At 36.5% G+C, this 25,946-nt stretch overlaps 2 protein-coding genes across 2 annotated transcripts; both read left to right on the top strand.

Moving 5' to 3' along the window:
• Positions 1 to 8,578: 8,578 nt before the first annotated feature.
• Positions 8,579 to 16,450, top strand: LOC129269053 (neuromedin-B receptor-like). The gene is made up of 2 exons (XM_054906505.2): positions 8,579 to 8,892; positions 14,046 to 16,450. The coding sequence occupies exon 2, from the start codon at positions 14,048 to 14,050 to the stop codon at positions 15,128 to 15,130; it is 1,083 nt and encodes a 360-aa protein (XP_054762480.2). The 5' UTR covers positions 8,579 to 8,892; positions 14,046 to 14,047; the 3' UTR covers positions 15,131 to 16,450.
• Positions 16,451 to 21,625: 5,175 nt separating this feature from the next.
• LOC129269702 (trichohyalin-like) lies at positions 21,626 to 24,323 on the top strand. Its single transcript, XM_064105952.1, has 2 exons — positions 21,626 to 21,638; positions 21,964 to 24,323. Exons 1-2 carry the CDS (start codon positions 21,626 to 21,628, stop codon positions 24,285 to 24,287), a joined length of 2,337 nt encoding a protein of 778 aa, XP_063962022.1. The 3' UTR covers positions 24,288 to 24,323.
• Positions 24,324 to 25,946: the final 1,623 nt, after the last annotated feature.

The following is a 25,946-nucleotide window of genomic DNA, read 5'->3' as shown; positions in this document are numbered from 1 at the left end:
CAATCGGAGAGTGAAGACAATCGTTCTAAAATAAAAAACTAAAAAAAGCATCGACGATCAAATATCAGTGCATTTCTGAAAACAGGGATCTTATTAATTATTGCGATAAACTTAAGGGCCTACCCTGAACCTGGATTTTCCCAAATAACAGGGGATCACTGCCATTGTTGAATAGTGGACAGCATCGTAACGCGGATTTTGTGCAGATGTCCCAGATTTGCAAATTACAGGTCCTACTCAATTCGCGTTTTATAGGCCATTTCATTGCGATTAAGGTTTTTTCCCCATTTTTGACACTTTATTCGCTTTCCACGCATTCCGTGCCGCCTCGCGTATGATGTCACCTGTCATGTAACAGTGACCCCTCCCCCGGGGGGGGGGGGGGCTTTTTATGCACTTTCTCCACTCCCTGTGGAGCATTCCAACAAGAGTTCCAAGACCCAATTGCAAGGTATAACCTACTACTGGGTACCCATTTAACACCCGGGGTTGAGAGTAGTGTGGGTTGATACCTTGCCAAAGGTTGCTAGGCCATGGTGGAATTCAAAAGGCGTGAGTCAGAACTGCTATTCAGAAATTTAAATAAAAAATGCAGTCAACATGATCAAAACCGTACCCCCCCCCCCCTTACTCCATCCTTAATATTTTAAAAGTCATTATTGGAAGATTACGATGTCTCTTACATGTTTTCACCGGAGATGGAGGCCTACTCGAATCATCAGCAACAGCTAATTAATTGCATGGAAAACTGACTCAGAATAGGGAAAGTTGACGAGGGCCCAGATAAAGCAAGAGCCTTTGTGGTAAGTGTGATAAAGAAGCAGGATAAACGTTCGAGAATTTATTGCTTGCGCAAGGGATTGATGATTTTTGATAAAAATGATTTTTTTCTTAAATAGTACTTTAAGTTTTAGGGATTCTAAAAGAGTTAAAAGGGATGCACCAGGCTGAATATATTTATATTTCAATAAAATCCACAGAGCAAAATGCTGAAAATTTGATCAAAGTTATTGAATTTTAAAGATTAGCATTATTCCCGTGAAACAGTTCTAGGCATGTCTTCATGAATATTAATTAGGTGGGCTGATTATGTCATATCCTCACTTGTTCTGTTGTATTTGATTATATGAAATTAGGTTTATTCAAAAAATTTCTACCAAGAACTATTAACAATTGGATTGACAACTGATTAAGTGCATTAGTTACAACTTATTTCATCATAATAGAGTTGCACTGCAACTTATTTCATCATAATAGAGGCACATCATATGAACAAATGAAACAATTATGATTTCATGTAATAACATAAGAAAAAGGAATGTGGGAATGTGACATCATCAGCCCACCTAATGAATATTCATGACGACATGCATATAACTGTTTTCATAAAATATTGCTATACTATAAATTCAATAACTTCGTTATTTGTTATCCGATTTTGATGAAATTTTCAACATTTTGCTATGTAAATTTTAATTTATTTATTTAGATATTAATATTCTCAACCCTGAGCATCTCTTTAAAAAAAAATGGTCCAAAATAAGGACAGATCACCGAATGACATTTCGCATGTGATTTTGGTTAAGCTCCATCAGTTTCGGTTTCTAAGAACTAATTCCTTTAGACGTTAAATTGTACTTTGCCGGCATTATAAATTCTAGCAGAAATTAGACCAAATATAAATCGAATAAAAACGGAAACATTTATGTAATACATAATGATTGGAAGAAAAACATTATAAAGAAAAATAGATTAAATAGAATATCTACAGTATCGTAATTTAAGCCAAATACGAAGCATAGGGTTACCTAAAAATGCATGCCTGCATGAATACATGTGCGTCCCACAAAAAACGAAACCGAGATTTATAGATGATTTATCATGCCTTAATCGCTAATACAATCCGGGAATACAATAGACCTATCATTGTAAAACGTAGGGTCTCCTCTTTCATTTGGACTAACTTAGATTATTCCTTATTCATGCATGAGTGAGCAAAAACAATTTGAAGAAAGGAAACAAAAAAGTCACTTGGCGGGCGGTATCTGAGTTTCAAAAAGAAAATCACATTTAAAAAAAGTTCAATATCTGCTCTTTAATTACCTGAATTACAGAAAACGGTCAAGAAATAACAAAGCTATGTTTCTTCGAAACACTGCTTTCCATAATTTCATAAAGTGAAGAGGTTTTACAGGATAGCTTTTAGACTTACTCGACACTCCGTTTTGTTGACGATCAGCCATATGCAGAAAGTCTTTTGTTAACTGTGCGATAGCTTCGGTGGGAAACAGGTGAAAACACGTATGTTTCATGAAATTATGGAAAGCATTGTTTCGAACAAACATAACTTTGTTATTTCTTGACCATTTTCTGCGATTTAGCTATTAAATTAAAGAGCAGATATTGAACTTTTCAGGCATGTGATTTTCTTTTTGAAATTTTGATACCCCCGCCAAATGACTTTTTGCTATCATTTCTTCAAATTGTTTTACTCACTCATGCGTGAATAAAAAATATTGTATGTTATACCAGCTAAAAGAGGACAAGCTTTAAAATGATAGGTCATTTGTCTGTTATATTTGTGATTAAGTTATGATAAATCATCGCTAAACCTCTGTTTCGTTTTTTGTGGGACGCACTGTACAATTTATTTTAAAACTCTGGAAAACGTTATCCTAAAATTGTCCATAAGTCAAGACTGCAGAAAATTATGTTGATCCCCCTTGTTTTAATGTTTTGTTGTTGATTTGTTATGAACGGAGATGTTTTCTCCTTGGATAATTTGAAGCTAGACACCTAGTGTAAGTGGATAATAAATAAGTTCTTATGTTAAAAATATGTAAACGTTGGAGGATCGACATACTTTTCCAATATTAACCTTGCATAAAGGTGAATCCAACAATTTAAATGTTGGGCCGAACCATGTAAAGGGGTAAATTCAACATTTAGAAAAGGCTGCCAGCCTTTCACTCTCCTACCTTTCAAAATGTTGATTTAACATTTCATTTTTTTAGAGTGTATATCTGTTTTTTTAACTTGTTGGAAATTAATTGAATTAAACGAAAACTAACTTAAGGGCAATACCATAAATTATGTACGTCCGACCCCCTATTATATGGGACCTTCATGAAATTTTCTGTCTCTGATTTTTTGTTCTTTTGATAGTCTGTAATGCTCTCAAACGACCATGACTTGGTTAGTTAATGAAGTGAAGCTCAACTTGAGAAAAATTGGGGTCGCACGTACAAAAAGGTTGATTATTTCATGGAATCGCCCTTAAGTTAAATTGAATTAATTTAATTTTAATCCCAAATCTTATACACCAATAAATTATTTAAATATGTGATCTACGGGGCAGAGCTAATATTGACTTTATTTGACATACTGAGATTAATAATAATGATACTAATAAGTTCTAAGAGACGTATAATACACCATGTGGATAGTCTCTATATGAGCGTGGAAGAATAATTGTTTTAATATTGTATAGGGCCAATACATGTGCTTCTTAAAAAGGCATGTATTTAACCATGGACAACAGAGATTTGAATCTGTTACTACGTTATGAGGTAGCTTGTTCAACAATTTTGGTTTCATTTTCCCCAAAGCTCTATCACCAAAAGTTTTGGACTTTACTCGTATTTCAGAGAGAAGATCGATCCCAAAGATGTATTTTCTTGATAACGGAACTTGGATAAATGATAGTTTCGGACACACCCATTTCTTCATATATTTATATTTTAATTCAAGCTAGATTTTATTTCAAGTCAGGAACAAAATGAATAGAAACATACAATGTTTCAATATTGGTTGGTTTTGTTGTTACTGGTGCTGCATGTTATTTTGTTGTTTGTGTTTTTTAATCATTCATACTTACATTTTTATCGTCGTTATATCATTTTCATTTCATTTCATTAATACAAAGGCTTATGGGACCTTCATATAAGCGTAATTTGTTGAATATAGATGTGACATCATCGAATCATCCAGAATATCATAAGATTTCAGTATCGGCAGTATGTTCATGTGCATGCCACAATCGCCTGCATCATATATCTGGGCGAACGGTCATCAGCATAATTTCCCTTTACCTCATCAATTACGACATTGGCGTGTTTGGCTATACCCTGGTAACGAAGGGTAAACAAGTTTATTCTTTCGCAAGACAGTGGCATTGGTCATCATGATAAATAATTATGACATACAAGGAAATTAACAGAATGAAGTATCACTGTTTTCATTGCACGCTTTACAGTATACACATTTTCTCCGGGATTTTGTTGTTTTTACATTGCAGTGGTATGTTTTTGATATATCATTGAATTCCCATCATAAAAGATAACAATTGATAATAGTTGACAAAATAAGTATTGATGACATAGACTGTGATTCCTTCATCCGTTTATATTGTAATTGATTATCCAACTAATCATGATAAGCCTATATTAGGACATATACTGCGTCATTGAAAACAGGGGTAGAGGCTGGCAAAATGTCAAGGTCATAATGAGAATGAGAGTTTTTGACAAATGGTATATGAAAACTGAAATGTGAAAAGTTTCAAACCTCATGTAATAGTTATTTATTGATAACAAAAATATTAAAAGTCTTAAATATTTTTATACGAAAGTAGGAACACGGGATGTTTTAGATGATAATGCAACATTTCCATTTCTATTCGGAATACCTTGGAGGTGGAAAGAAATGGGAATATGTCATGCACAATAAAAATATTATTTTATTCAGAACACATGCCAATTATTCATTCTTGCTCTATTTTTCCTTCACCTTTTTGTCTTAATATTTTTATTTCCTTTTTTCTCTCCTTTTTATCTTCTTCTACTCCCTTTTATTCTTTTCTTTTTCCTTTTCTTTTCTCCTTCTGCTTCTTCTTCCTTTTCTTCTTCTTCTTCTCCTTCTTCTATTACTACTTCTACTACTTCTTCTTCTTCCTCCACCTCTTCTTCTGTCTCTTCTTCCTCTTCTTCTTCTTCTTCTTCTTCTCCTCCTCCTCCTTCTTCTTCTTCTTCTTCTTCTAATTGTACTTCTTATTTTATTTCTTCTTCCTTCTTCTACTCCCCTCCTCCTCCTCCTTCTTCTCCTCCTTCCTCTTCTTTTTTTCTCCCTTTTCCTTCATAATATTCTAATCATGATTCCCCATCTCCAAAATCTTATTTTCTTCGTTATCATCAAGAAGTATGATAAAATAAACTAATTCATAATTATATAGCAAAAACTATATGGTGTTGTCCGGTGTATATTATAGAGACCCACACCAGTCATTTCACTCTGGTATCAAATATACAGTGTTTGTTGAACACCATGGGTGTTATAAAAACACTTTTGGTCGTTACTGTAATGTGCAATACTCTTTGGTGTTATGTTCAAACTCTAGTGTAATTTCAACACCTTATAGGGTATAGTTCTCTATATAGGGACAGCAACTGATGTCGGTTTTATCGCCTCAGTTTATACAGTTTTCACTCCCTCACTCACTCACGAAACAGCTTGTAGAAATCCTTAGATTGAAAAAAAAAAACAGAGCACCCTTGGCTCTTTATAGAGATAATTTTTCTTCGATATTTTGATAAAAACATATAGCACGTGCTTTATTATAGTATAGCAAACTACGTTTCGCGTGATTGTCATGTTGTTTGGCAAGGAAGGACTCAGTAGGCCTATCTGAGAAATGGAAAGTGATCACAGTGGTGTTATGCAGGAAACCCATAGAAAAGAACATGATGTGTCATTCAATTTTGTCTGGTGAAAAAAAAAAGATTGATTTGGCAGACATTCTTATTATTTATCAAAACGACTTTCCTTTCAACTGGGCGGTGGTCAATATTCTCAATTTGTAGAATTCTGTTGCTTTGATGTCTTATTCTAGAATTCAAATTTATTTCATTATGAAGACTAAATTACTCGGCAACATTAATTGATATAATCATGATAATGTTCTTTTCTCGCTTTCGCACTCTATGCCTACACGAATAAAAGTTGAAAGAAAATGTCAATATGATAAAAGGCTCGCTATGATCACAATGGAATCCAATGAGTTTACTCGAATCCATGCTAAAAAAAAACATTATTGTAAAACGTAATATATTTATAGAAGAATAGCGACCATGCGTAGAATCGCGTCGACCGGGTTTTTTTTAATCATTAGATTCTTCTAAAATTTGACCAAAATTGCGTCAAAGAATCGTGTCAGTCTGGTAGCCCTTGGATCAGGCAATCACGTCAATTAAGCATGGCCCTGGGAAGAGGGGATGCTGGGACACCCCTAGATTTTCTGGAGGGTGCATTCATTTTATAATATAGCATTAATGAGGCGCCGATTATCTAGTTGCCTATAATGGCGCACTGTTATTACACCGACTCAATTAGGAATTAACCCTTTCGGGTACCCATGCACCTCACTTGGGTCGCGTGCAGCACAATGTGGGTAAATTTCTTGATTAAAGGAAAAACAGGCCATGGCTGGGATTCGAACCCACGTCCCTCTGAATGAAAGACGAGAGTCATAACCACTAAACCACGACGCCCCCATTTAAGAGTGAACCCCCCTTTTATGCTTGTCAATATTTTATTTACAAACTAGCCCCCTCTTGAAAAAAAAAATCCAAGCCCCTACCAAGAACCCAGAACAAAAGACTTGGGGTGACAGAGCATTCTTTACTGGTGCACCCCGGCTCTGGAACTCTCTTCCCCCACACAGTTCAAATCTCATCTCTCTTCAGTCATTCCCCCAAAAAACTTGAAAATCTATCTTATGTCTTATAATGTCCATTAATACATGTACCATAATAAACTCCCTCTCCTATTGAAATAGAGTGTTTTTTTTTTATTAATGTATTATTATTTTTTTTCTTCTAATTTACTGCTTATTATGCTGATTTTATATTGACTTGTCAAGCGCCTTGAGCATTCCTTGGAGTGGATATGTGAGCATTAGAAATTTTGTTATTATTATTATTATTATTATTACCAATAAGACTATAGACTACTTTAAAAGAATATACTCGCAGGGAAGTATACAGATTGTCATCGGTTTAATATCAATACTGTAAAAGCCTACATTTTCCTAATTCATGTAACGATTATGAGTTTAGTCATGTGATAATGAAGCAAATATAATCAAAACGCCTATCACGTAAATATTTCACTTTCATCATTCTGTATTATACAGAAAGAAAATTACTAAAAATTTCCATTTAAAAGTCATGCGCTATTCACAATTTTGACCTTGCTACGCTTCAAAGGGTTGCATGGGTATGATGAGTGTGTTGCTATCATAGCATCAAAACTATAGCATACTACCACTACCACTACTACTACTATTACTACTACTACTACTACTACTACTACTACTACTACTACTACTACTACTACTACTACTACTACTACTACTACTACTACTACTTCTACTACTACTACTACTACTACTACTACTACTACTACTACTACTGCTGCTACTGCTACTACTACTACTACTACTACTACTACTTCTACTTCTACTACTACTACTACTACTTCTACTACTACTACTACTACTACTACTTCTACTACTACTACTGCTACTACTACTACTACTACTACTACTACTACTACTACTACTACTACTACTACTACTACCACTACTACTACTACCACTGCTACTTCTATTGCTACTACTACTACTACTACTACTACTACTACTACTACTACTACTACTACTACTACTACCACTACTACTACTACCACTGCTACTTCTATTGCTACTAGGAGGGTAAAGAATTATCACACTTTATAGCAAAAGAAAAGAAAGAAGAGGAAAGAAGAAAATACAATCAGAGTGCTACCCTGTCCCCCTTACGCTAGTGACCTGTACAGCTGGTAGTGTTGAATTTGTCATAACATTATGAATATTATTACTATCATTCTAATTCTTATCATAATTTTTACAATTTAGTATTATTATTATTATTGCTATTATTATCATTATCATTATCATTATTATTGTTGTTATTATCATTATTACTATTGTTATCATAAGTGTTGATATCATTATTAATTACATTTATTATCATCATAATCATCACTATTGTTATCATTATTATTGTTATCATTATCATAATTATCATTATTTTCATTATATAATCATTACTATTATTGCTGTAATCATCATCATTATCATTATTACATGGCACATCTTACTGTTAGTAGGCCTAAACATAACTATAAAATTTATTTATGTCGTATATAGTGCTATAATTCATTTCATACTGTGCATTAATTAACCGTGTGGTACAATTTACGAAATAACTTTCCTAAAATGATGAAACAGGTAGGAGCAAAAACATTCGTGAAGGGTATATGCAGTGATGTAATCCATATTTCGACATTATCGCTCAATTAATCATCAATTATACATTCCCGGCTACCGCAGTGAACTCGCCAAAGCAGATCATAACAAAATATTGTAACGTAAACGCGACGCCGAGCAATGTAATTACATGATAGGGGAATACCCGTGACGTAAATAAATTGAAGACTATTTCAAAACAGTATTCAAACTCTCAGCCAACCACTTGCAAGTGGATACATGTGTCATTGTTCTGCTTTATTTAGACCGTCCAATCAGAGACGAGCTTTAGCTAAAGGTGTGCGTCGCTCGTACTCGAAGTTTTCGACACACACACACATTTGTGAGCGGGAAAACACGTTGGCGGGTTTTGTATAAATCACCCGTTTTGTCCGTTGTCTGCTTACATCTCTACCAGCTTTTGGAAAGAAAACATCCTTGGATAAGATTTGTAGGAAATATATCGGTCCTGATTTGTGGATCGGGATTTATTTGAGAAAAATAAAGTGCTTTCTCTGATTTATTTGTCTGCTACTGCATTATAACCGGTGAGTTTTCTTTATCTATCTTTTACTATCTTTAAAATGAGCTGATTTTGTTAGGATGGAATGGAATCACGTTTGAATATAAATATGCTTATAGTGAATGTATAGTTTGTGATATTGTTTTCATATTCGAAAATAAAATTAGTATTTATTCTTAAATGTTTTCCATTCTCAAATGCTAATATTTTCATTCTCAAAGGCTGATATGTCCAGTTTTACTATTTATTTTCGTTGACCTTTTCCTGCAAGCTGGATATATATATATATATATATCATTCATTCATTCATATTTATTATCACAGTTGCTCAGTAATTTCTTTTTGTTGTGACATTGACTCTTCGCTGATTTGTGAATGAAGAAATACTTCGTCCTGTCCGAGGGTCTCGGAAATTTTGTTTTCTTATTTGTGTGTTGTGAAATGATGATTGTAACAGTTTTTAAAACTACATTTCAAGCTAAACATAATTATTTTAAAAAATATGATTACATTGTGACTACATCAATATGATATTTGTATCAGATATCGGACTGTATATTAAAACTCTGATATTAACAAAATGTAGTGACAGTTAAACATTTTTTTCCCAAAAGGTTCCAGCATGAGAAATGGTTTTATACTGATAAGTAAAAATACAGACCAATTCGTTTGGGACCGAAAATAAATTTTCATCAATCATACTATACATTCTGCTTGTAGTATTACTCGTTTTTATATGATGTTATCCTCATCATAACACTTGAAGGACTTTATACACATTCACATAACAAAGTAATAACGTTAAGTGGAATAGCGACCAATATTCTTTGTTTTCAATCTTCTTCCAAACGTTAAGAGAGACTTTAAGCCCAAATCATTCATTATCAGTTTTGTTTGCACAGAAACAATGTCATTAAATGAGGCATTTCCCAGCGATCTTCATCAGAATCTGACAGGACGGAAACCACTTTAAACCAAAACAAAAGTCCGAGAAAGAGCGGGAAAACCAAGAAACGTGACTCAGGATGTCGTTGGCTGAACGGTTATAGTTGCGTATATGCGGGATGCCACCCTTGGTTTTTACCATTGGAAGGAGTGGAAATGTTATATCCGCGGTATTGATGGTGAACGTTTACAGGTGTATGTTGAAGTTGTCGGTTACCTTTTCTCTCGAAAAGGCAGAAAGACATGCAATTCTACATTTTTTGGCGATTGAGATAGGTTATAATGCTTGAAGTGTTTGCACCACAATTCAAATACTGTAAAATGATTTCCTTTTTATGGACAGCAGTCATCATTATCAATGATTATGTCAAGGATATAGGCATACATTACTGATAATTAATGTTAAATGCAGTTGCCTGTCTCTATTTTCATTAAAGTGGTGTAAGGTGAAAAGAAGAGTTTGTTGCTTCAACTGAGCAAAATCGTTCGTAACTCGTCTTGTTTAAACACGGGTCGTGCTGCAGGATCTATAATTTAATATGGTCGAACCAAGTTTCTTGGTCAAAATGAATTCACATTTTGATCTGAGGGTTGTGGTGTAAGGCATTAAGACCACTAGCGTACATACGGGGGCTTAAAAGACCTTTTTTGCCCCCCCCCCCCCCGCTGACGAGCTTGAAGACCTTTATTGCCCCCCCCTGACGAGGTTGAAGACTTTGAAGGTTTTTTTTTTTTTTTTTTTTTTTTTTTTGCTTGTCAAATTTTTTGGCGGCCGATTTTGCCCCCCCCCTGTGGAAAATCCTAGGTACGCCACTGATTAAGACTATAATCCAACTTAAGAAATTGACGAAACTATATAGATTCGTGGTTCAAACGGATGTCATCCCGCTCGAGAATGATATACCCCGGTCGCGACTTTTGGATGGATACGTTTTTAGGTCATTCCCAGACGTAAATCACCATATCTGATTGATAGATCTACACACCTCCACATCCACAATCACATCACCAATCACAAAGTATAACCGTATACGTTATAGTGGTTCATTCGCTTGACACTCAATATGAGGATTGGTGATTCGAATCTCTATCCGCAGAGCCATCATCTTTGAACAGGGTAGTTATTCAAATTTTCTCCCCCTCACCCAGGCAATGCCAGGAGTATGCGAATACGCCTAATTTTTTTATCTGGAAATTTGATAGATTTTATAGTGGGCTGGTACTTTGGCTATGATGTAAAACCATAGGTCCATGGTAAAACCATGAAATAGGTCCATGGTAAAACACACAAAAGTTTGCGCAGATATAAATTTGATGTTACATGTGACCTCATATCACCCGTTTGGCTACTCCCCCCCCCCCCAAAAAAAAAAGAAAAAAAGAAAAAAAGAAAATCAAGAATAATTAATTAAAAAGAGGTGTGATAATTAAACCATAAAATAAAAAATTGTGATGTATCGGTCCTCGGTAAGACCAGACATCGGGATATTTCGGTGGTAGTCTACAGGAAGCTAGCCCAGGAAACGAAACACTCCAACAATCCCCACATCCGTCCGAAGGATGCGCCCATAATAGGTATACCACCGCGGCTCCGCTGGCCCCTTTAAGTCCAGTTATTAAATGAGGAGGGCGGCCAAAGGGAAATAATTCGAGGATCAGAGACAAAACTATGCTACTTTTGAAAGTTGGAGCTGGCTTTATCAGTCTAGACATGCCCGCCTAGTTGAAACAAGTTCACGAATTTACATAGAACTTACAGAGAGGTCTGATTGTCAGGATACTTGGATCCCACAAGGGGGGGGGGGGGGGGTGCACCTGTGTTATGTCAATGATAGGCTATAACATGATTTGCGTGTGATAATGCAAGGTGATTTGACATCCTAATAATATACCAATGTCAATGTCACCGATGTCAATCGATATAATTGGTTTAGTCATATGCACGCCTGGGATATATAATTATCAGCTAAAATGTGCATCATGGACAAACCGTTTTATAGTAAACATAGGAAATGGTCTGTCAGCTGATGTGGGTATGATAATCATTTTTACATTGTCATTCTAAACTATATTTCAAAGCACAGTCTCCATTACATTATATTAAATTGTTGTTAATTTAATTTTTTAAGACTTGACGCCCAATATTGAGTAATATTCATATAATATTGTTTATAGTAGAAAATACTTATTCAAATTAAGATTGAAGAGGAAAATATAATCCAGTTTACAATTATTTTCATATATTTTAGAGCTATTGATAATTAAAGCATCAATTCAAAGAAAAAATATCAGATTATGAAATAAAGTCAATAATCGTCATTGTATGCATCAACCACTGGCTTTAGACAACATGTATTTAATTAGAATAACACAAGAAAGCGTTTATCAGCAAGGTTTATCATTAAATCGAAAATGCACCGTTAGACAGGAAATGATTAATGGTGCACAACGTACAAGGAGAAACAAAGGATTTGCAAAACATAGACTAAAAGGTCATACACAAATCAGGGTAGACGTATTGTCCACATAATTTTACTAGTATTCATATTTTGCTAACCATTTTTTTTTCTGAAAATAATTATTCAATCATCAAATCGAAATATCGACTTTAAAAGTGACTCGTCCTCTTGTCACCGCGGGTGACAAATTCTGTTCATGAGTCTTCACGAAGAAAGATCAGGATTTGGTACAAAGATCTTCTCATCGCACTATATCTCTTGTCATTTTTATTTTCGCGCCATCCTGGTTGTTATCGCGACACCAAAGGAGAAAGAAGATTCTATCATATTGATGAGAAGAGATGCACTTTAAAGCTTTTCTTAATTTTTGTCATCCTTCGCGCAAAGGGAAACGACCCGACTATCTGGAACTGTAGACGCTATCACCAAGACATTGAGCCATTTGACTCACGAATTTTGGCGCGTTATATAGCATCCTTAAAATAGATGCCATATTTTCAGAAAGGTTTGCAGGCGCAAACCCTTTAAAAAGTATAAATAACTAAGCCTTTACATTTTAACACTTAAGCGGAAATTGGAATGGCAACTTTTGAAAAAAAAATCTAATTCATTTCTTTAACAAAATAACACTTACAAAAATATTTACTAGTATATTATTCAATTATTCTTAATATGGGTTACTGTCACCCGAATTTAAACTTAATATCATATAATATACTGAAATTAATATGATTTTAAATTCGGATCTTTGGTTGCACATATTAAAACAAAAATTGTATAATATCGATTTACAAGGATTATTCCATTCGCGTATAAAAAAAAAACCGGCACCGTAAACGGGGGTGTCGTTGTATAACCTTAAGGGTTTGCAATTACCTTAAGGATTAAAACTAATATAATATTATTGTAATGAGCAATATCATCAACATAAAGTTTACACTTCAAAGAGCCGAATCAAATCATATTCATGTAATTATATTAAATAAAAAAAAATTGAAGACAGCATCTCAATATCATGAGGTTTGTGGAGTGATTCATAAAAAGGGGTTGTCATCCCAAAGCCGTGACGAATGTTTTGGTATTTCCCCGCCTATCGAGCAGCTGATTTACTAATCCTTCGGTGATGATATCATCGCGATCTTTCTGATGATGTGACGAGATTAAAATGTTCTTCCTCTGATCTTCGAGATGAAATCACCACGCGTACGTGATGCCAAGCAGGCGAACAGAAAGCGCGCCAAAATTTATGTCGATTGATCAGGAAGCAGAGGGATGATGTCTGTAATCTCGGTGTTGAAGTATCGGATAGATCTCTTGCATGATGGTGATTATGACTGAGTCGGGTGAAACAATGTTCATGTTTTCGTCGGAAGTTAGAAACACAAATTGTTTATATGAACGATCCTTGAATATAGACCGTTGACTTCCTCCCCGCAACGTCCTTCACAATTTTCCAGTGAACAACGACGCGATGAAGTTGATGAGTTTCTTATGAACTCTATACATCCGTTCGCTCTCTTAAGCCCAACAATTTCATGAAAATAAAATTTACGAATGTCATTTATATTTGAGTAACAAATATTATGTTTTACTAATTCATATATTTTCATTTCCTTACTTGGATTTAACAAAACAATTGAGAAGTGAGAACCGGGTATGCATTATGTTTTTATTAATTTTGCTTGATCACTTTTCATTGTCAAAAACTTTACTTGTATTTTAATTTTGAAGAAAAAAATATTTACCTCCGTTCTCTCTCTTGTTTTGAATGCAGATATGAATCTCACGACGATAGAGATCCTTACGACAGACATGCAGGAGGATATCCAGACGAATTCCCCAACATACTCCGAGAACATCAGCGATGTTCCCGACATATCACCAATCCCTACAGATGACGTGATGTGCTCTAAAATCGTCACCTTAACCACCATACCAATGCTTGGTCTGGCGATCGTCATCAACTGCATAACTCTGGCTATGGTATCATGTGACCCAAAGAAACGCAACACGAGGTCCAACATCTACGCGGCATCGTTCTTCATCGCCGAGATCTTCTATGCCCTCAACACGCTGGTCGCCCACTACCATCGCCACTTCCTAAGCTCGCCGGAGCAATTCGAAAACGTCATCACCCACGGCTATCTCTTCATGGAGTTCGCGTCGCGAGGTGCGATGGCGATATCGCTCGGAGGTGTCCTTATCGATCGGTATCGGGCCATCTTTAACGTCACGTCATACTGCCCGAGACAGAGCCTTTGTGTCAGCTGCTGCTACGCCCTGGCAGGTTGGCTCCTAGCTCTCCTTCTCGCCGTCCCATTCCTGGCTGGGTTGACCGACTACTGGTACACCACCTACCAATCCCTCCGACCATTCGATGTTTACACGGGCGTTCACACTACACTCGTCTACTTCCTGCCCCTCCTTGTCTTCTCCCTCGCGTACAACATCCTCATGTGTCGTCTGATCTCGTGCTCGAACAGGCGATCGTTGGACAGCTTCGCAGCCAAGGGCAGTCATCGACAAAGAGTCACACGACGTCGTCTCGCCACCATCATGATCGTCACCGTCATCGCCTTCGTCGTCACGTGGCTCCTCTACCTCAGCGTCCGCGTCATTGAAGGCTACTTCAAACCAGAAGACTTTCAACCAATCAATATCGCCGCTCTACGATTGGCGGGAAACTATGTCGCCTACCTTGGATTGTCTGTTTGCTCTGTTCTCGTGTGCGTACTGTGCGGTGACTACAAGTCACTCGATTCGCACAGGGGATGTTCATGTTGCTCAGATAACCAAAACTTTATGACCAAGATCGAGCAGGCTTGGCCTTCAGCTAAACCCAATCAATACTACGTTTAAAGACTTTATCATGACAGCGAATAAACTTGCTCAAAATGAACTGTAAATATCTATGAACTATTATGTTAACAGCAAGTGGAATTGCTGAAAATGAATTGTAAATATCTATATATTATACTTAATATCATAAGTTATAAATGCCACTACCTGCCTTTCGAGAAATCCAATCACGCTTTCTCAAAAACATTTGTATCGAGGGGAAGACAGTGAGTGTATAAGATAAGGTATAGGCATTTTACAAAGATCATGCTATATTCATTTGTTCATAGTGATGGAATAAGGATATCATGAAATATTATTATTTGTTAAATTATTACATTTTATGATACAGTAATTATGACAATTATGTTGTAACACAAACTCCCGTGACAATGTACCTGCATGTGAATAAAGCCATTGTTTTCTCTCATTGTGAGACACTCGTAATTCCTATTGGAAATATGACAAAATATCACTGGCGGATCCAGGGGGGAATATTTGAGAATATTCTATTTGCTTCTGTGAGTAAATATAAGGAACCACAAGCGGTTAACTTTATTTTATTTCGTAAGACGATGTATAAAAAAATATTACCATCATATTACATGGAATGTCAATCAAGGCTTGTCACTGTGAGGCCTACTCTCATACCGTATTGTAATAATATGTGATACATGTGCTATACATGGTTAGTTTTAATGGTAACATTTGTTCAAATCCTGAAGGTAAATTATTTCAATATCGTCTGAACGCAAATATTAAAGGAATTTATATTTGGTGGTTAAAACAAAAACAAACAATTCGTGAACATTTTACAAAGAGAAAATGGTGTTTCTCATCTTAACATACAATTCAAGGATATAATTGATGACATCACTCAAAAAGAAATCTGTGGACCTATTGCTGAATCTATACCATAGTCATGAATGTATTACTTGCGAATTGATTTTGTTTATACATATCATGATTGCATACTATATTGTCTGAATAGTTATGATGCATAAACATATATCTATTTATTAATAAAATACAACCAAAATATATATAAGAAGAAAGAAATGGAAAAAAGAAGAAAGAATGTCGAGACCACATTTCATAAATATTACGCTTACTATCTTTGTTGCTTTGAAGTTAGAACCATGCAATCTAATGGAATTTATAATTGTCGTTATTATTGTATCTTGCCTTAGAGATTTACTCTGCTAGCCAAATTTATGTTGCCGGTCAACAATGTGTCCTAAGAATCATATTTAATAATGTATATAAATTAGTTGTAAATATTGTGTTGTTAAAACACGGTTGCATAATCTTGTAAAGATTAAACGAAAGATCGAAACATAATTATTCTGTGTATTCGCTGTATTTTGAATACGAGAAAAAAAAAATCATATGGGTACATTATGGTGCGTGGAGGTCGAGGGTGAAAGTATTCTGTGTATGCGTGTGGTATGACCAGGAAGGATCCAGCGCTGATTTACTTTTTTTTTTGGGGGGGGGGGGCAGTGGTCTTGTAAAATTTTCTGCCTGGCAAAATGGGGTCAAAGGTCACTATCATAGGAGAACAATTTGCCAAAAATATTGAAAAGTAGTACAAAAATGGAATAGGGGGTGGCAAGGCCCCCCACCCCGATCCGCTTTTATGGGTATAATGACTGGGTGGAGTGAGAGAGAAAGAGGGGGGAGAGAGTAATAAAATAAAGAAAGAAAAGTTAATAGGAAAAATGAGAAAAGAAAGTGTATATGAGTCACGGAAGGGGGAAAGGAAGTGCGAAGAGATAAAGGATGACGACTAAAGAGAGAATGGCTAATACAAAGGAAAGACAGATAGATTTAGAGTGGGATCCGGAGTGACATTTAAAGGGCAAGTCCACCTCAAGAAGATTTTGATTTGGATAAAAAAAAATAACAAATCAAACTAACACAACTCTGAAATTTTCATAAAATTGGATGATTAATAAGAACTTTATGGCATTTTAAAGTTTCTCTTTGACTTTCTCATATCACATAGAATCGGATTTGGATGGAATTATCAGTTCTATTTTTTTGTCGAGTTCCGCTTTTTATTTTGTTCAAATCAACTTGTTGGTGTGGTGGGCTTGGCCTTTAAATTTGCCCTTTATTAAAGGTGATCGTATTCGAAATGAAAGCTGAAGGAGGGAGGGCGGACAATATACTTGCCCAGGCTTGAATTTTGATAAATGACGACCATTTTTAATTTTCAAACGAAGTTTGTTCTTAAAAACCTGCATGAATTCATTCAAGAATTTTGTCGCTTATCGAAAATTATGGTGCACTCAATGAAGTCATCGATACGCGTCATGGACTAGGGACTAGAAAATTCAACATTTTGATATTGGTTAACTTGTTGATGTTGATACCGTAACATGGTCAAAGTCCATTGACCCTTATATTAATGACCCCTCATGGCATTTGGCCTTCATCATGTGACGTGAGACTCATGCCACATGATCAGTGATAGTTGATTACCAATGTCCAAGTTTCATGAAATAGGTTTCTAGACTTTCAAACTTATTTGATGTTTATTTGATGTCTATAAAATAGGCACAATTGAGTCTCCACATAGACAGCAGAATAAAAAACCTTCAAGTATAACAAAATTATACTATTCACTATTTAGTCAGAAAAGGGCCTACACAATAGGTACTGTATAAGATAACGTATGAGAAACTTAAAACATAATCCTAATGACGGGGGAAAAACACACCTCTAAATATATTGTAAAATAAAAATACGGCGATTTTGTGGGTTATGATTTAACTTTTTTTCTTTATGTGAATTCATTGCCTTTGTCATTGCTGTAATATTAGGATTAAGTGACCTAAACAATCCCGGAATTGACAACTATATATCCATTAAATAGGCCTTACAGAGAGGAAAGTACGGAAAGGGAAACCTGAAAATCAATCAAGAGCTTCAACTCAAATCGGTGTTCATATTATGTGAATGAGTGTGATACCAACTGGTACTAGTTGGAATCGGGAACATCCATTTACTTTAATTTTCTCGAATGAAGATTATGAAAAAAAGAATGAATGATAGAATGAAAGAAAAGATGAATGAATGTATGAATAATTTGATGGATGAATGTATGAATGAATGAATGAATGAATGGATGAGTGTATGGATAGATGGATGAATGAACGAGATAATGAATGGATGGATGGGTGGATGATGACTGGATGGATGGACGAATAAATGATTGTATGAATGGATGGATGAAATGATAAAGGGATGGATGTATGGATGGATGTATGAATTGATGGATGAATTAATGAATATTTTTTTTTGGATGAATGTATGGTTGAAGGGATGGATGGATGGACGAATGGATGAATGAATAATTGAAAGAATGGATGTATAAATGGATGAATGGATAGAATGAGGAAATGAATAAATGATTGAATGGTTAATATTGATTGATTGAGTGATTTAATGAATGGATGGATGAGTGAATGGATGAATGAATGGTTAAATGAATAAATGAATGGATGAATGAATGAATGGATGGATGGGTGAATGAATAAGCTAATGGATGAATGAATGAATAAAAGTTGAATGAGTGAATGATTGGATGAATGGTTGGGTGAATGAATAAAATAATGGATGAATGAATATATGGATGTATGCCTGAATGTGCATGAATGAATTGATGAATGATTTAACATATGAATCAAATAATGAATAAATGGATGAGTGAATAAATGAATAAATAAATTCTGACTAGAAAACAATGAGAACTCCAGTCAGAACTGATGTTCAGTTAAAATTTTCGTTGAAAAAAACCATACAAAATACTGACACATTTTGCTATTGCTTTTCTTTTTACCTTTTCACAAGTTGGGATTTACACTCACTATAATTATGTAAGGGCCTTAATCAAACGAGTGTGATATAGGCCTAACATTAGAAAGTTCAGAACTGCGATTGGAAATTAATTAAAAAACCGTGATACAAGACCAAATCGTGAAATGAAATGCATACCATCGTTTTAAAACGCATCGTTGTTTAAAAACAAAAATATACTTTCTGATATTTATCACATTTTATGTGATATCACAAAATCGTGCACATCACGTTAAAGGAGTCGACGGTGTCACACACTAACCATTTCTTTTGTATTAGATTATATGAATTATTCGTATTTCATATTTTCCTCCTGCAATGTAAGATGTAACGGTTTAACTTCTAACGGTTTAACTTCTAACGGTTTAACTTCTCTCCCCAAACAAGTAATATTGCTATTACAGAATAGTGAATCCTGATTCAAGACAAGAGCTTAATCTCCATGATTAAACTTACAAAAATTGGTATCATAATAGTTAAATACAACATACTTGGTAAGTGACGTCTACTCTCATTTGCATATCAACTGGGTTGTGCATGGTAACCGTTTTGATTAAGCAAAACTGTAAAAAGTTATTTAACAAATTCTAGTGAACCTTAGCATTATTTCATTTTCTCTGAAATCGACATTTTGTCAGGGTGGAAGTGGTGTTGCTTTTTGCACTCCGTCTTTTACTAAAGAACAATTCTATGAAGTATTATAAAATGTTGCGAGCGAGCGAAGCCAGCAAGCAAAAATTTCGACATTTTTTTAATACAAAAATCCAACTTTGTGATAGATTTTGACACAATATTCACAAAATAATATATTTCACCCTCCTCTCTTTAATTTTCTTTTCATTTCTCTTTTTTTTTCTTGGTCGAGAAAAAATTTGGGGGCAAGCCCCCCCCCCTCCCCCATACGCTATATCTTGGCTTATCTGGGACCCGTTACAGATAGAGTTGCGATCAAACGTTACTTCAAATATCACACGAAAGTTTGATTTTCAACGAATGAAATGCGCGTATTAGGGATTTGAGATTGATTTTTAAAAAGTCAACTCTTTCTGCACCAAAAAACGTGCCCCAGCATGACTGCGTACAGTCATTACGTAACAAAAGATATAAACTTTTGCGCATGCGTAGGGGCGCACATAACGACAAACCTACTTTCTTTATGAAATATCAATACATAATCATCTATGTGATTGGAAGTTGTGGCATTCTTGCTATTTTTTGCTTAGAATTTGAATTTCTGAATTCTTAATTCGATTAGAGATCTTTTAATCATGAGTGACGAACGTAAGTACATTTGAGAAAAATTATCTTCAGCTGATTGACGCAGAAATTGAACAAAATGAATCACTCAGTATTCAGATACAACTAAAAATGTTTCTCGAATGTTACCGTGCATGTGCCTACTATTAAATGTATGTTACCGCTATAATCCGAATAAACTATATATGTTTTTGAGAACACATTCTAAATGTTTTAATTTATGAGAGATAATTATATACAAATATAAAATTATATGATGTATTGGAGCAAACTAATTTGCTACGCAGAGAACTAACCTTGGTTAAGATTTCAATGTTGACGACGCCGCCTTCGCCGCCGTCGGAATAGCGGCGCCAATAGTCTCACTCTGCTATGCAGGCGAGACAAAAAAATATGCTTTCTGATATTTATCACATTTTATGTGATATCACAAAATCGTGCACATCACGTTAAATATTATGAAGGAGTCGACGGGGTCACACACTAACCATTTCTTTTGTATTAGATTATATGAATTACTCGTATTTCATATTTTCCTCCTGTGATTCAAGACAAGAGCTTAATCTCCATGATTAAACTTACAAAAATTGGTATCATAATAGTAAAATACAAAATAATTGATTAGTGATGTCATCGACTCTCATTTGCATATCAACTGCGTTGTGCATGGTAACCGTTATGATTAAGCAAAACTGTAAATTGTAATTTGACTAATTTTACTGAACCTTAGCATTATTTCATTTTCTCAAAAATAGACATTCTGTTAAGGTGGTAGTGGTGTTATTTTTTGCACTCCGTCTTTTAATAAGGACAATTCCATGAAGTATAATAAAAAAAAATTAAAGAGTGCGAGCGAGCGAAGAGAGAAAGCAAAAAAAAAAATCAAAAAATTTTATTACAAAAATCAAATTTGTGATAGATTTTTACATAATATTAATAATATATTTCGACCTTCTCTTTTTTCTTTACATTTCTCTTGTTTTTCTGATCATGGTGGAGAAAATCCCCCCCCCCCCCCGTACGCCACTGCTTGGCTCATTCGAGACCCGTTACAGATAAAGTTGCGCGATCAAATTATATCTCTATGGATCAAACGTAACTCCAAATATCGGACGGAAGTTGGATTTTCAGAAAACAAATGCGCGTATTAGGGATTTGAGATTGATTTTTAAAGTCAATTCTAGCTTTCTGCCCCAGGATGACTGCGTACAGTCATTACGTAACAATAGATATAAGCATTTGCGCATGCGTAGGGGCGCACATAACGACAAACTTTTCTTTATGAAATATCAATACATAATCATTTTATGTGATTGGAAGTTCATAGTTGTGGCATTCTTGCATTTTTTTTGCTTAGAATTTGAATTTCTGAATTCGATTAGAGATCTTTTCATCATGAGTGACGAACGTAAGTACATTTGAGAAGAATTATCTTTATTAGCTGAAAACAAAAAGACGCAGAAATTGAACATAATGAATCACTCGGTATTCAGATACAGGCACTAAAAATGTTTCTCGAATATTACCGTGCATGTGCCTACTATTAAGTGTATGTTACCGCTATAATCCGAATAAACTTTTTTTTTTTTAGAACACATTCTAAATGTTTTAATTTATGAGAGATATATACAAATATAAAATTATATAATGTGTTGGAGCAAACTAAATTGCTACACACAGAACTAACCAAACGGAATCAGCTCATTTTTTTTCTTTCATATTTTTTCAAATAGCAACTCGAGTCATTCCAGCATTTCAACACCAGCTTGCTGACGTCATAGAATACGACAAATATGTATTTCTAAATGACATTAATGTTGAACAAATAGATGACTTCATCCACATGCTCAAGGAACAAGCATCTTTGATGAAGTCATCTAGTGAATCTTCGGCAATGCCGAGGGTTGAGGATGAGATGGATGAGGAGGTGGAGGAGGATGACGAGGAGGAGGAGGAGGCGGAGGACGACGAGGAGGAGCAGCAGCAGCAGGAAAAGGAGGAGGACGAGGAGATAGAGATGGAGGAGGAGGAACAGCAGCAGGAAAGGGAGGAGGAGGAGAAGGACGAGAAGGAGGAGCAGCAGCAGGAAAGGGAGGAGAAGGAGGAGGACAAGGAGATGGAGGAGGAGGAGAAGGAGGAGAAGCAGCAGCAGCAGAAAAGGGAGGAGAAGGAGGAGGACGAGGAGATGGAGGAGGACGAGGAGCAGCAGCAGCAGGAAAGGGAGAAGGGCGAGAAGGACGAGGAGCAGCAGCAGCAGCAGGAAAGGGAGGAGGTGGAGGAGGACGAGGAGATGGAGATGGAGGAGGAGGAGGAGCAGCAGCAGCAGCAGCAGCAGGAAAGGGAGGAGGAGGAGGAGAAGGACGAGAAGGAGGAGCAGCAGCAGGAAAAGGAGGAGGAGGAGGACGAGGAGATGGAGGAGGAGCAGCAGCAGCAGGAAAGGGAGGAGGAGGAGGACGAGGAGATGGAGGAGGAGCAGCAGCAGCAGCAGGAAACGGAGAAGGACGAGAAGGAGGAGGACGAGGAGATGGAGGATGATGAGGAGGAGCAGCAGCAGGAGGAAAGGGAGGAGGAGGTGAAAGACGAGGAGGAGGACGACGAGAAGGAGGAGGAGCAGCAGCAGCAGCAGGAAAGGGAGGAGGAGGAGGAGAAGGACGAGAAGGAGGAGCAGCAGCAGCAGGAAAGGGAGGAGGAGAAGGACGAGGAGCAGCAGCAACAGGAAAGGGAGGAGGAGGAGAAGGACGAGAAGGAGGAGAAGGACGAGAAGGAGGAGGAGCAGCAGCAGCAGGAAAGGGAGGGGGTGGAGGAGGACGAGGAGATGGAGGAGGAGGAGAATGAGGAGCAGCAGGAAAGGGAGGAAGAGGAGAAGGACGAGAAGGAAGAGGAGGAGCAGCCACAGGAAAGGGAGGAGGACGAGAAGGAGCAGCAGCAGCAGGAAAAGGAGGAGGAGGAGGATGAGGAGATGGAGGAGGAGCAGCAGCAGCAGGAAAGGGAGGAGGAGGAGAAGGAGGAGAAGGAGGAGGACGAGGATATGGAGGAGGAGCATCAGCAGCAGGAAACGGAGAAGGACGAGAAGGAGGAGGACGAGGAGATGGAGGATGATGAGGAGGAGCAGCAGCAGGAGGAAAGGGAGGAGAAGGTGAAAGACGAGGAGGAGGACGACGAGAAGGAGGAGGAGCAGCAGCAGCATCAGGAAAGGGAGGAGGTGAATGACGAGAAGGAGGGGGACGAGGAAGAGGAGGAGCAGCAGCAGCAGCAGAAGGAGAAGGACGAGAAGGAGGAGGACGAGGAGATGGAGGAAGAGGAGGACACAAAAGAGCCGGCGGTGGAAAGTAAGAGGGTTGAAGAAGAGATGAACCAAATCGAGGAGGAAGAAAAAGATGTAGAGTTGAAGAAGGACGAGAAGGATCCAGATGAGGAGGAAGAGGAGGAGGAGAAAATGGCCCTACAGAAGGAGAAGTGCCTAAGGGAAGAGAAGGAAGAAGAGGAGGAGGACATGAAGGGCCCATCTGCCGAAGAGGAGCAACAATTTGAAGAGAACAGACTTGGTGAGTTACAGATGAAGGAGGAAATAAAGAAGGGTCAAACCAAGCAGGATGAGATGCTGGAAGAGGAGACGGAATCAGAAGGGGAGGGCCAACAGGATCGGAGCCCAAGTGAAGATGTTGAGATGTTGAGTGAACTACAGTTTCCGGAGGAAGAAAAGAAGGGTAAGCCTTTGGAGGAGGTGGAAGAGGAGGAGGAGGAGGAGGTGAACCCAAAGGAGCAAAAGCTCATTGGAGATGAGATTCACAGTGAGCTACAGCTGGAGAAGCAAGAAAAGAAGCGTCAGATTGTGGAGGAGGTGCCACAGGAGAAGGCGGAATTAAGAGGGGAGGATGCGCCACCGGAACAGCAGGTGACGCTTGACGATCTGTGGAGAGTGGGAGCAGAAGAGGAGCGAGGGAACCAAAAGAAGACTGGAAAAGAGGACAGGGATAAAGAAGAAGACTTGGTTGAGGGGCCGAGCATACAAAGGAGGAGGAAGAAATGGTGGCATAAATTGTTATGCTGCTTTTGAAATTAATTGGAGACAAAATTGTAATAATGTAAGAGAACGGTGGACCAACGCAGCCCAGGATTATGGTAGACTACCTTACCGATAACTACCACTTTCTAGCAGAATCAGACTATTCTAATAACCAGCACCAAATTAAACATGATTATCTAACAAATCAATTCTTCTACGTAGTAATCTATATATTTGTAAAACATGATTTGAATATATTGCGATGTAAATTAAAAATAAATGTCGAGTTGAAATCATATTATGTCAATGTCAAAGCTTTGTTTATTTCAAACTGAGAAGAGATATGAAAGAGAGAGGACAGATGAAACAAAAAAATGAAAGAAAGAAAGAAAGAAAGAAGAAAGTAATGAAGAGATAAAGGAAGGAAAGGAAAAGGAAAGAAAGAAAAATTAATAAAAGAAAGACAGAAAGTAAAACAAAATGACAGAAAGGAAGGAAAGAAGGGTGGATGGGAGGAAGGAAGAAAGGAGGAGGAGCGAAAGTAAGGACAGATGAAACAAAAAAATGAAAGAAAGAAAGAAAGAAAGAAGAAAGTAATGAAGAGATAAAGGAAGGAAAGGAAAAGGAAAGAAAGAAAAATTAATAAAAGAAAGACAGAAAGTAAAACAAAATGACAGAAAGGAAGGAAAGAAGGGTGGATGGGAGGAAGGAAGAAAGGAGGAGGAGCGAAAGTAAGGACGGAAGAAAGGAAAAAATAGAAAGAAAAACATAAGGAAGAAAGAAAAAGAATAATGAAAAAAGAAGAAATTGATAAAAAAAGGAAGATAGAAAGACAAAAAGAAAGGAAAGATGGAGGAAGGAAGGAATAAAGAAAGACATAAAGAACGAAGGAAAGACAAAACGAATGACAGGAAGAGAGGAAGAAAAAAGAAGAAGCACATGAGGAACGGGTGAAGGTTTATTTTTTTTGCTCGTTGGCTAAATATTCCGTGTCCCACAACGCCTCAACAAGCCTATAGGAAATTTGCCTCAAAATCAAGTGAATGCCAATGTTTTTGTTTGTAGCATACTTTAGTGAAAAAGAAATCTAAAACGATATCAGCCCAGTCTTACTCATAAAAATACAAGACTCATTATAAATCATAATCAGTGTAAATTTCATCAATATGAGTTTGTAACATAAAAACATCGAATACTACAGAAAGAAACCACGACATACACATTTTGTTAAATATTACCTTTTCTTTAAGATTGCGAATAAATACCATATATCAGATGGTGTATATCCAAGGTTTCGTGGAATATAAATGGCATTGCAATAATAATGCATATAAATAGTTCTTTTCCAAACTGAAGAAATATGTATTACTGTATTGAATGTTCAAAATAGCAGTCAAATAAACCCAAATGCTCATTAATAATAAAATTACATTGCTTTGTATTCATCGTTCGATCAATTCACAAATAAGCTTTGACTGTGGGGAAAGTAGATTTAAATATAATCATCTGTACTTAAAAAAAATATCATGATTATCGTTGTTAGTTGTTTTTAAAAATGTTCTCAAAACTACAAACGTTTGTCATTCGTGAAGTAATAATGATATAATTCAGAAATTGCAATTCTATATAATTAAAATATATATATATATTCTTTATCGGTAGGTGGAAGAGAAGGGGGTGGGTACCCTGGATCCGCAATAGGTATCTACA

The sequence above is a fragment of the Lytechinus pictus genome, chromosome 10 (assembly GCF_037042905.1).
Source record: "Lytechinus pictus isolate F3 Inbred chromosome 10, Lp3.0, whole genome shotgun sequence".
NCBI classification, from domain to species: Eukaryota; Metazoa; Echinodermata; class Echinoidea; order Temnopleuroida; family Toxopneustidae; genus Lytechinus; species Lytechinus pictus.
Note: the sequence above shows the minus strand (reverse complement) of the source record. Positions and strands in the feature narration are given on the sequence as shown.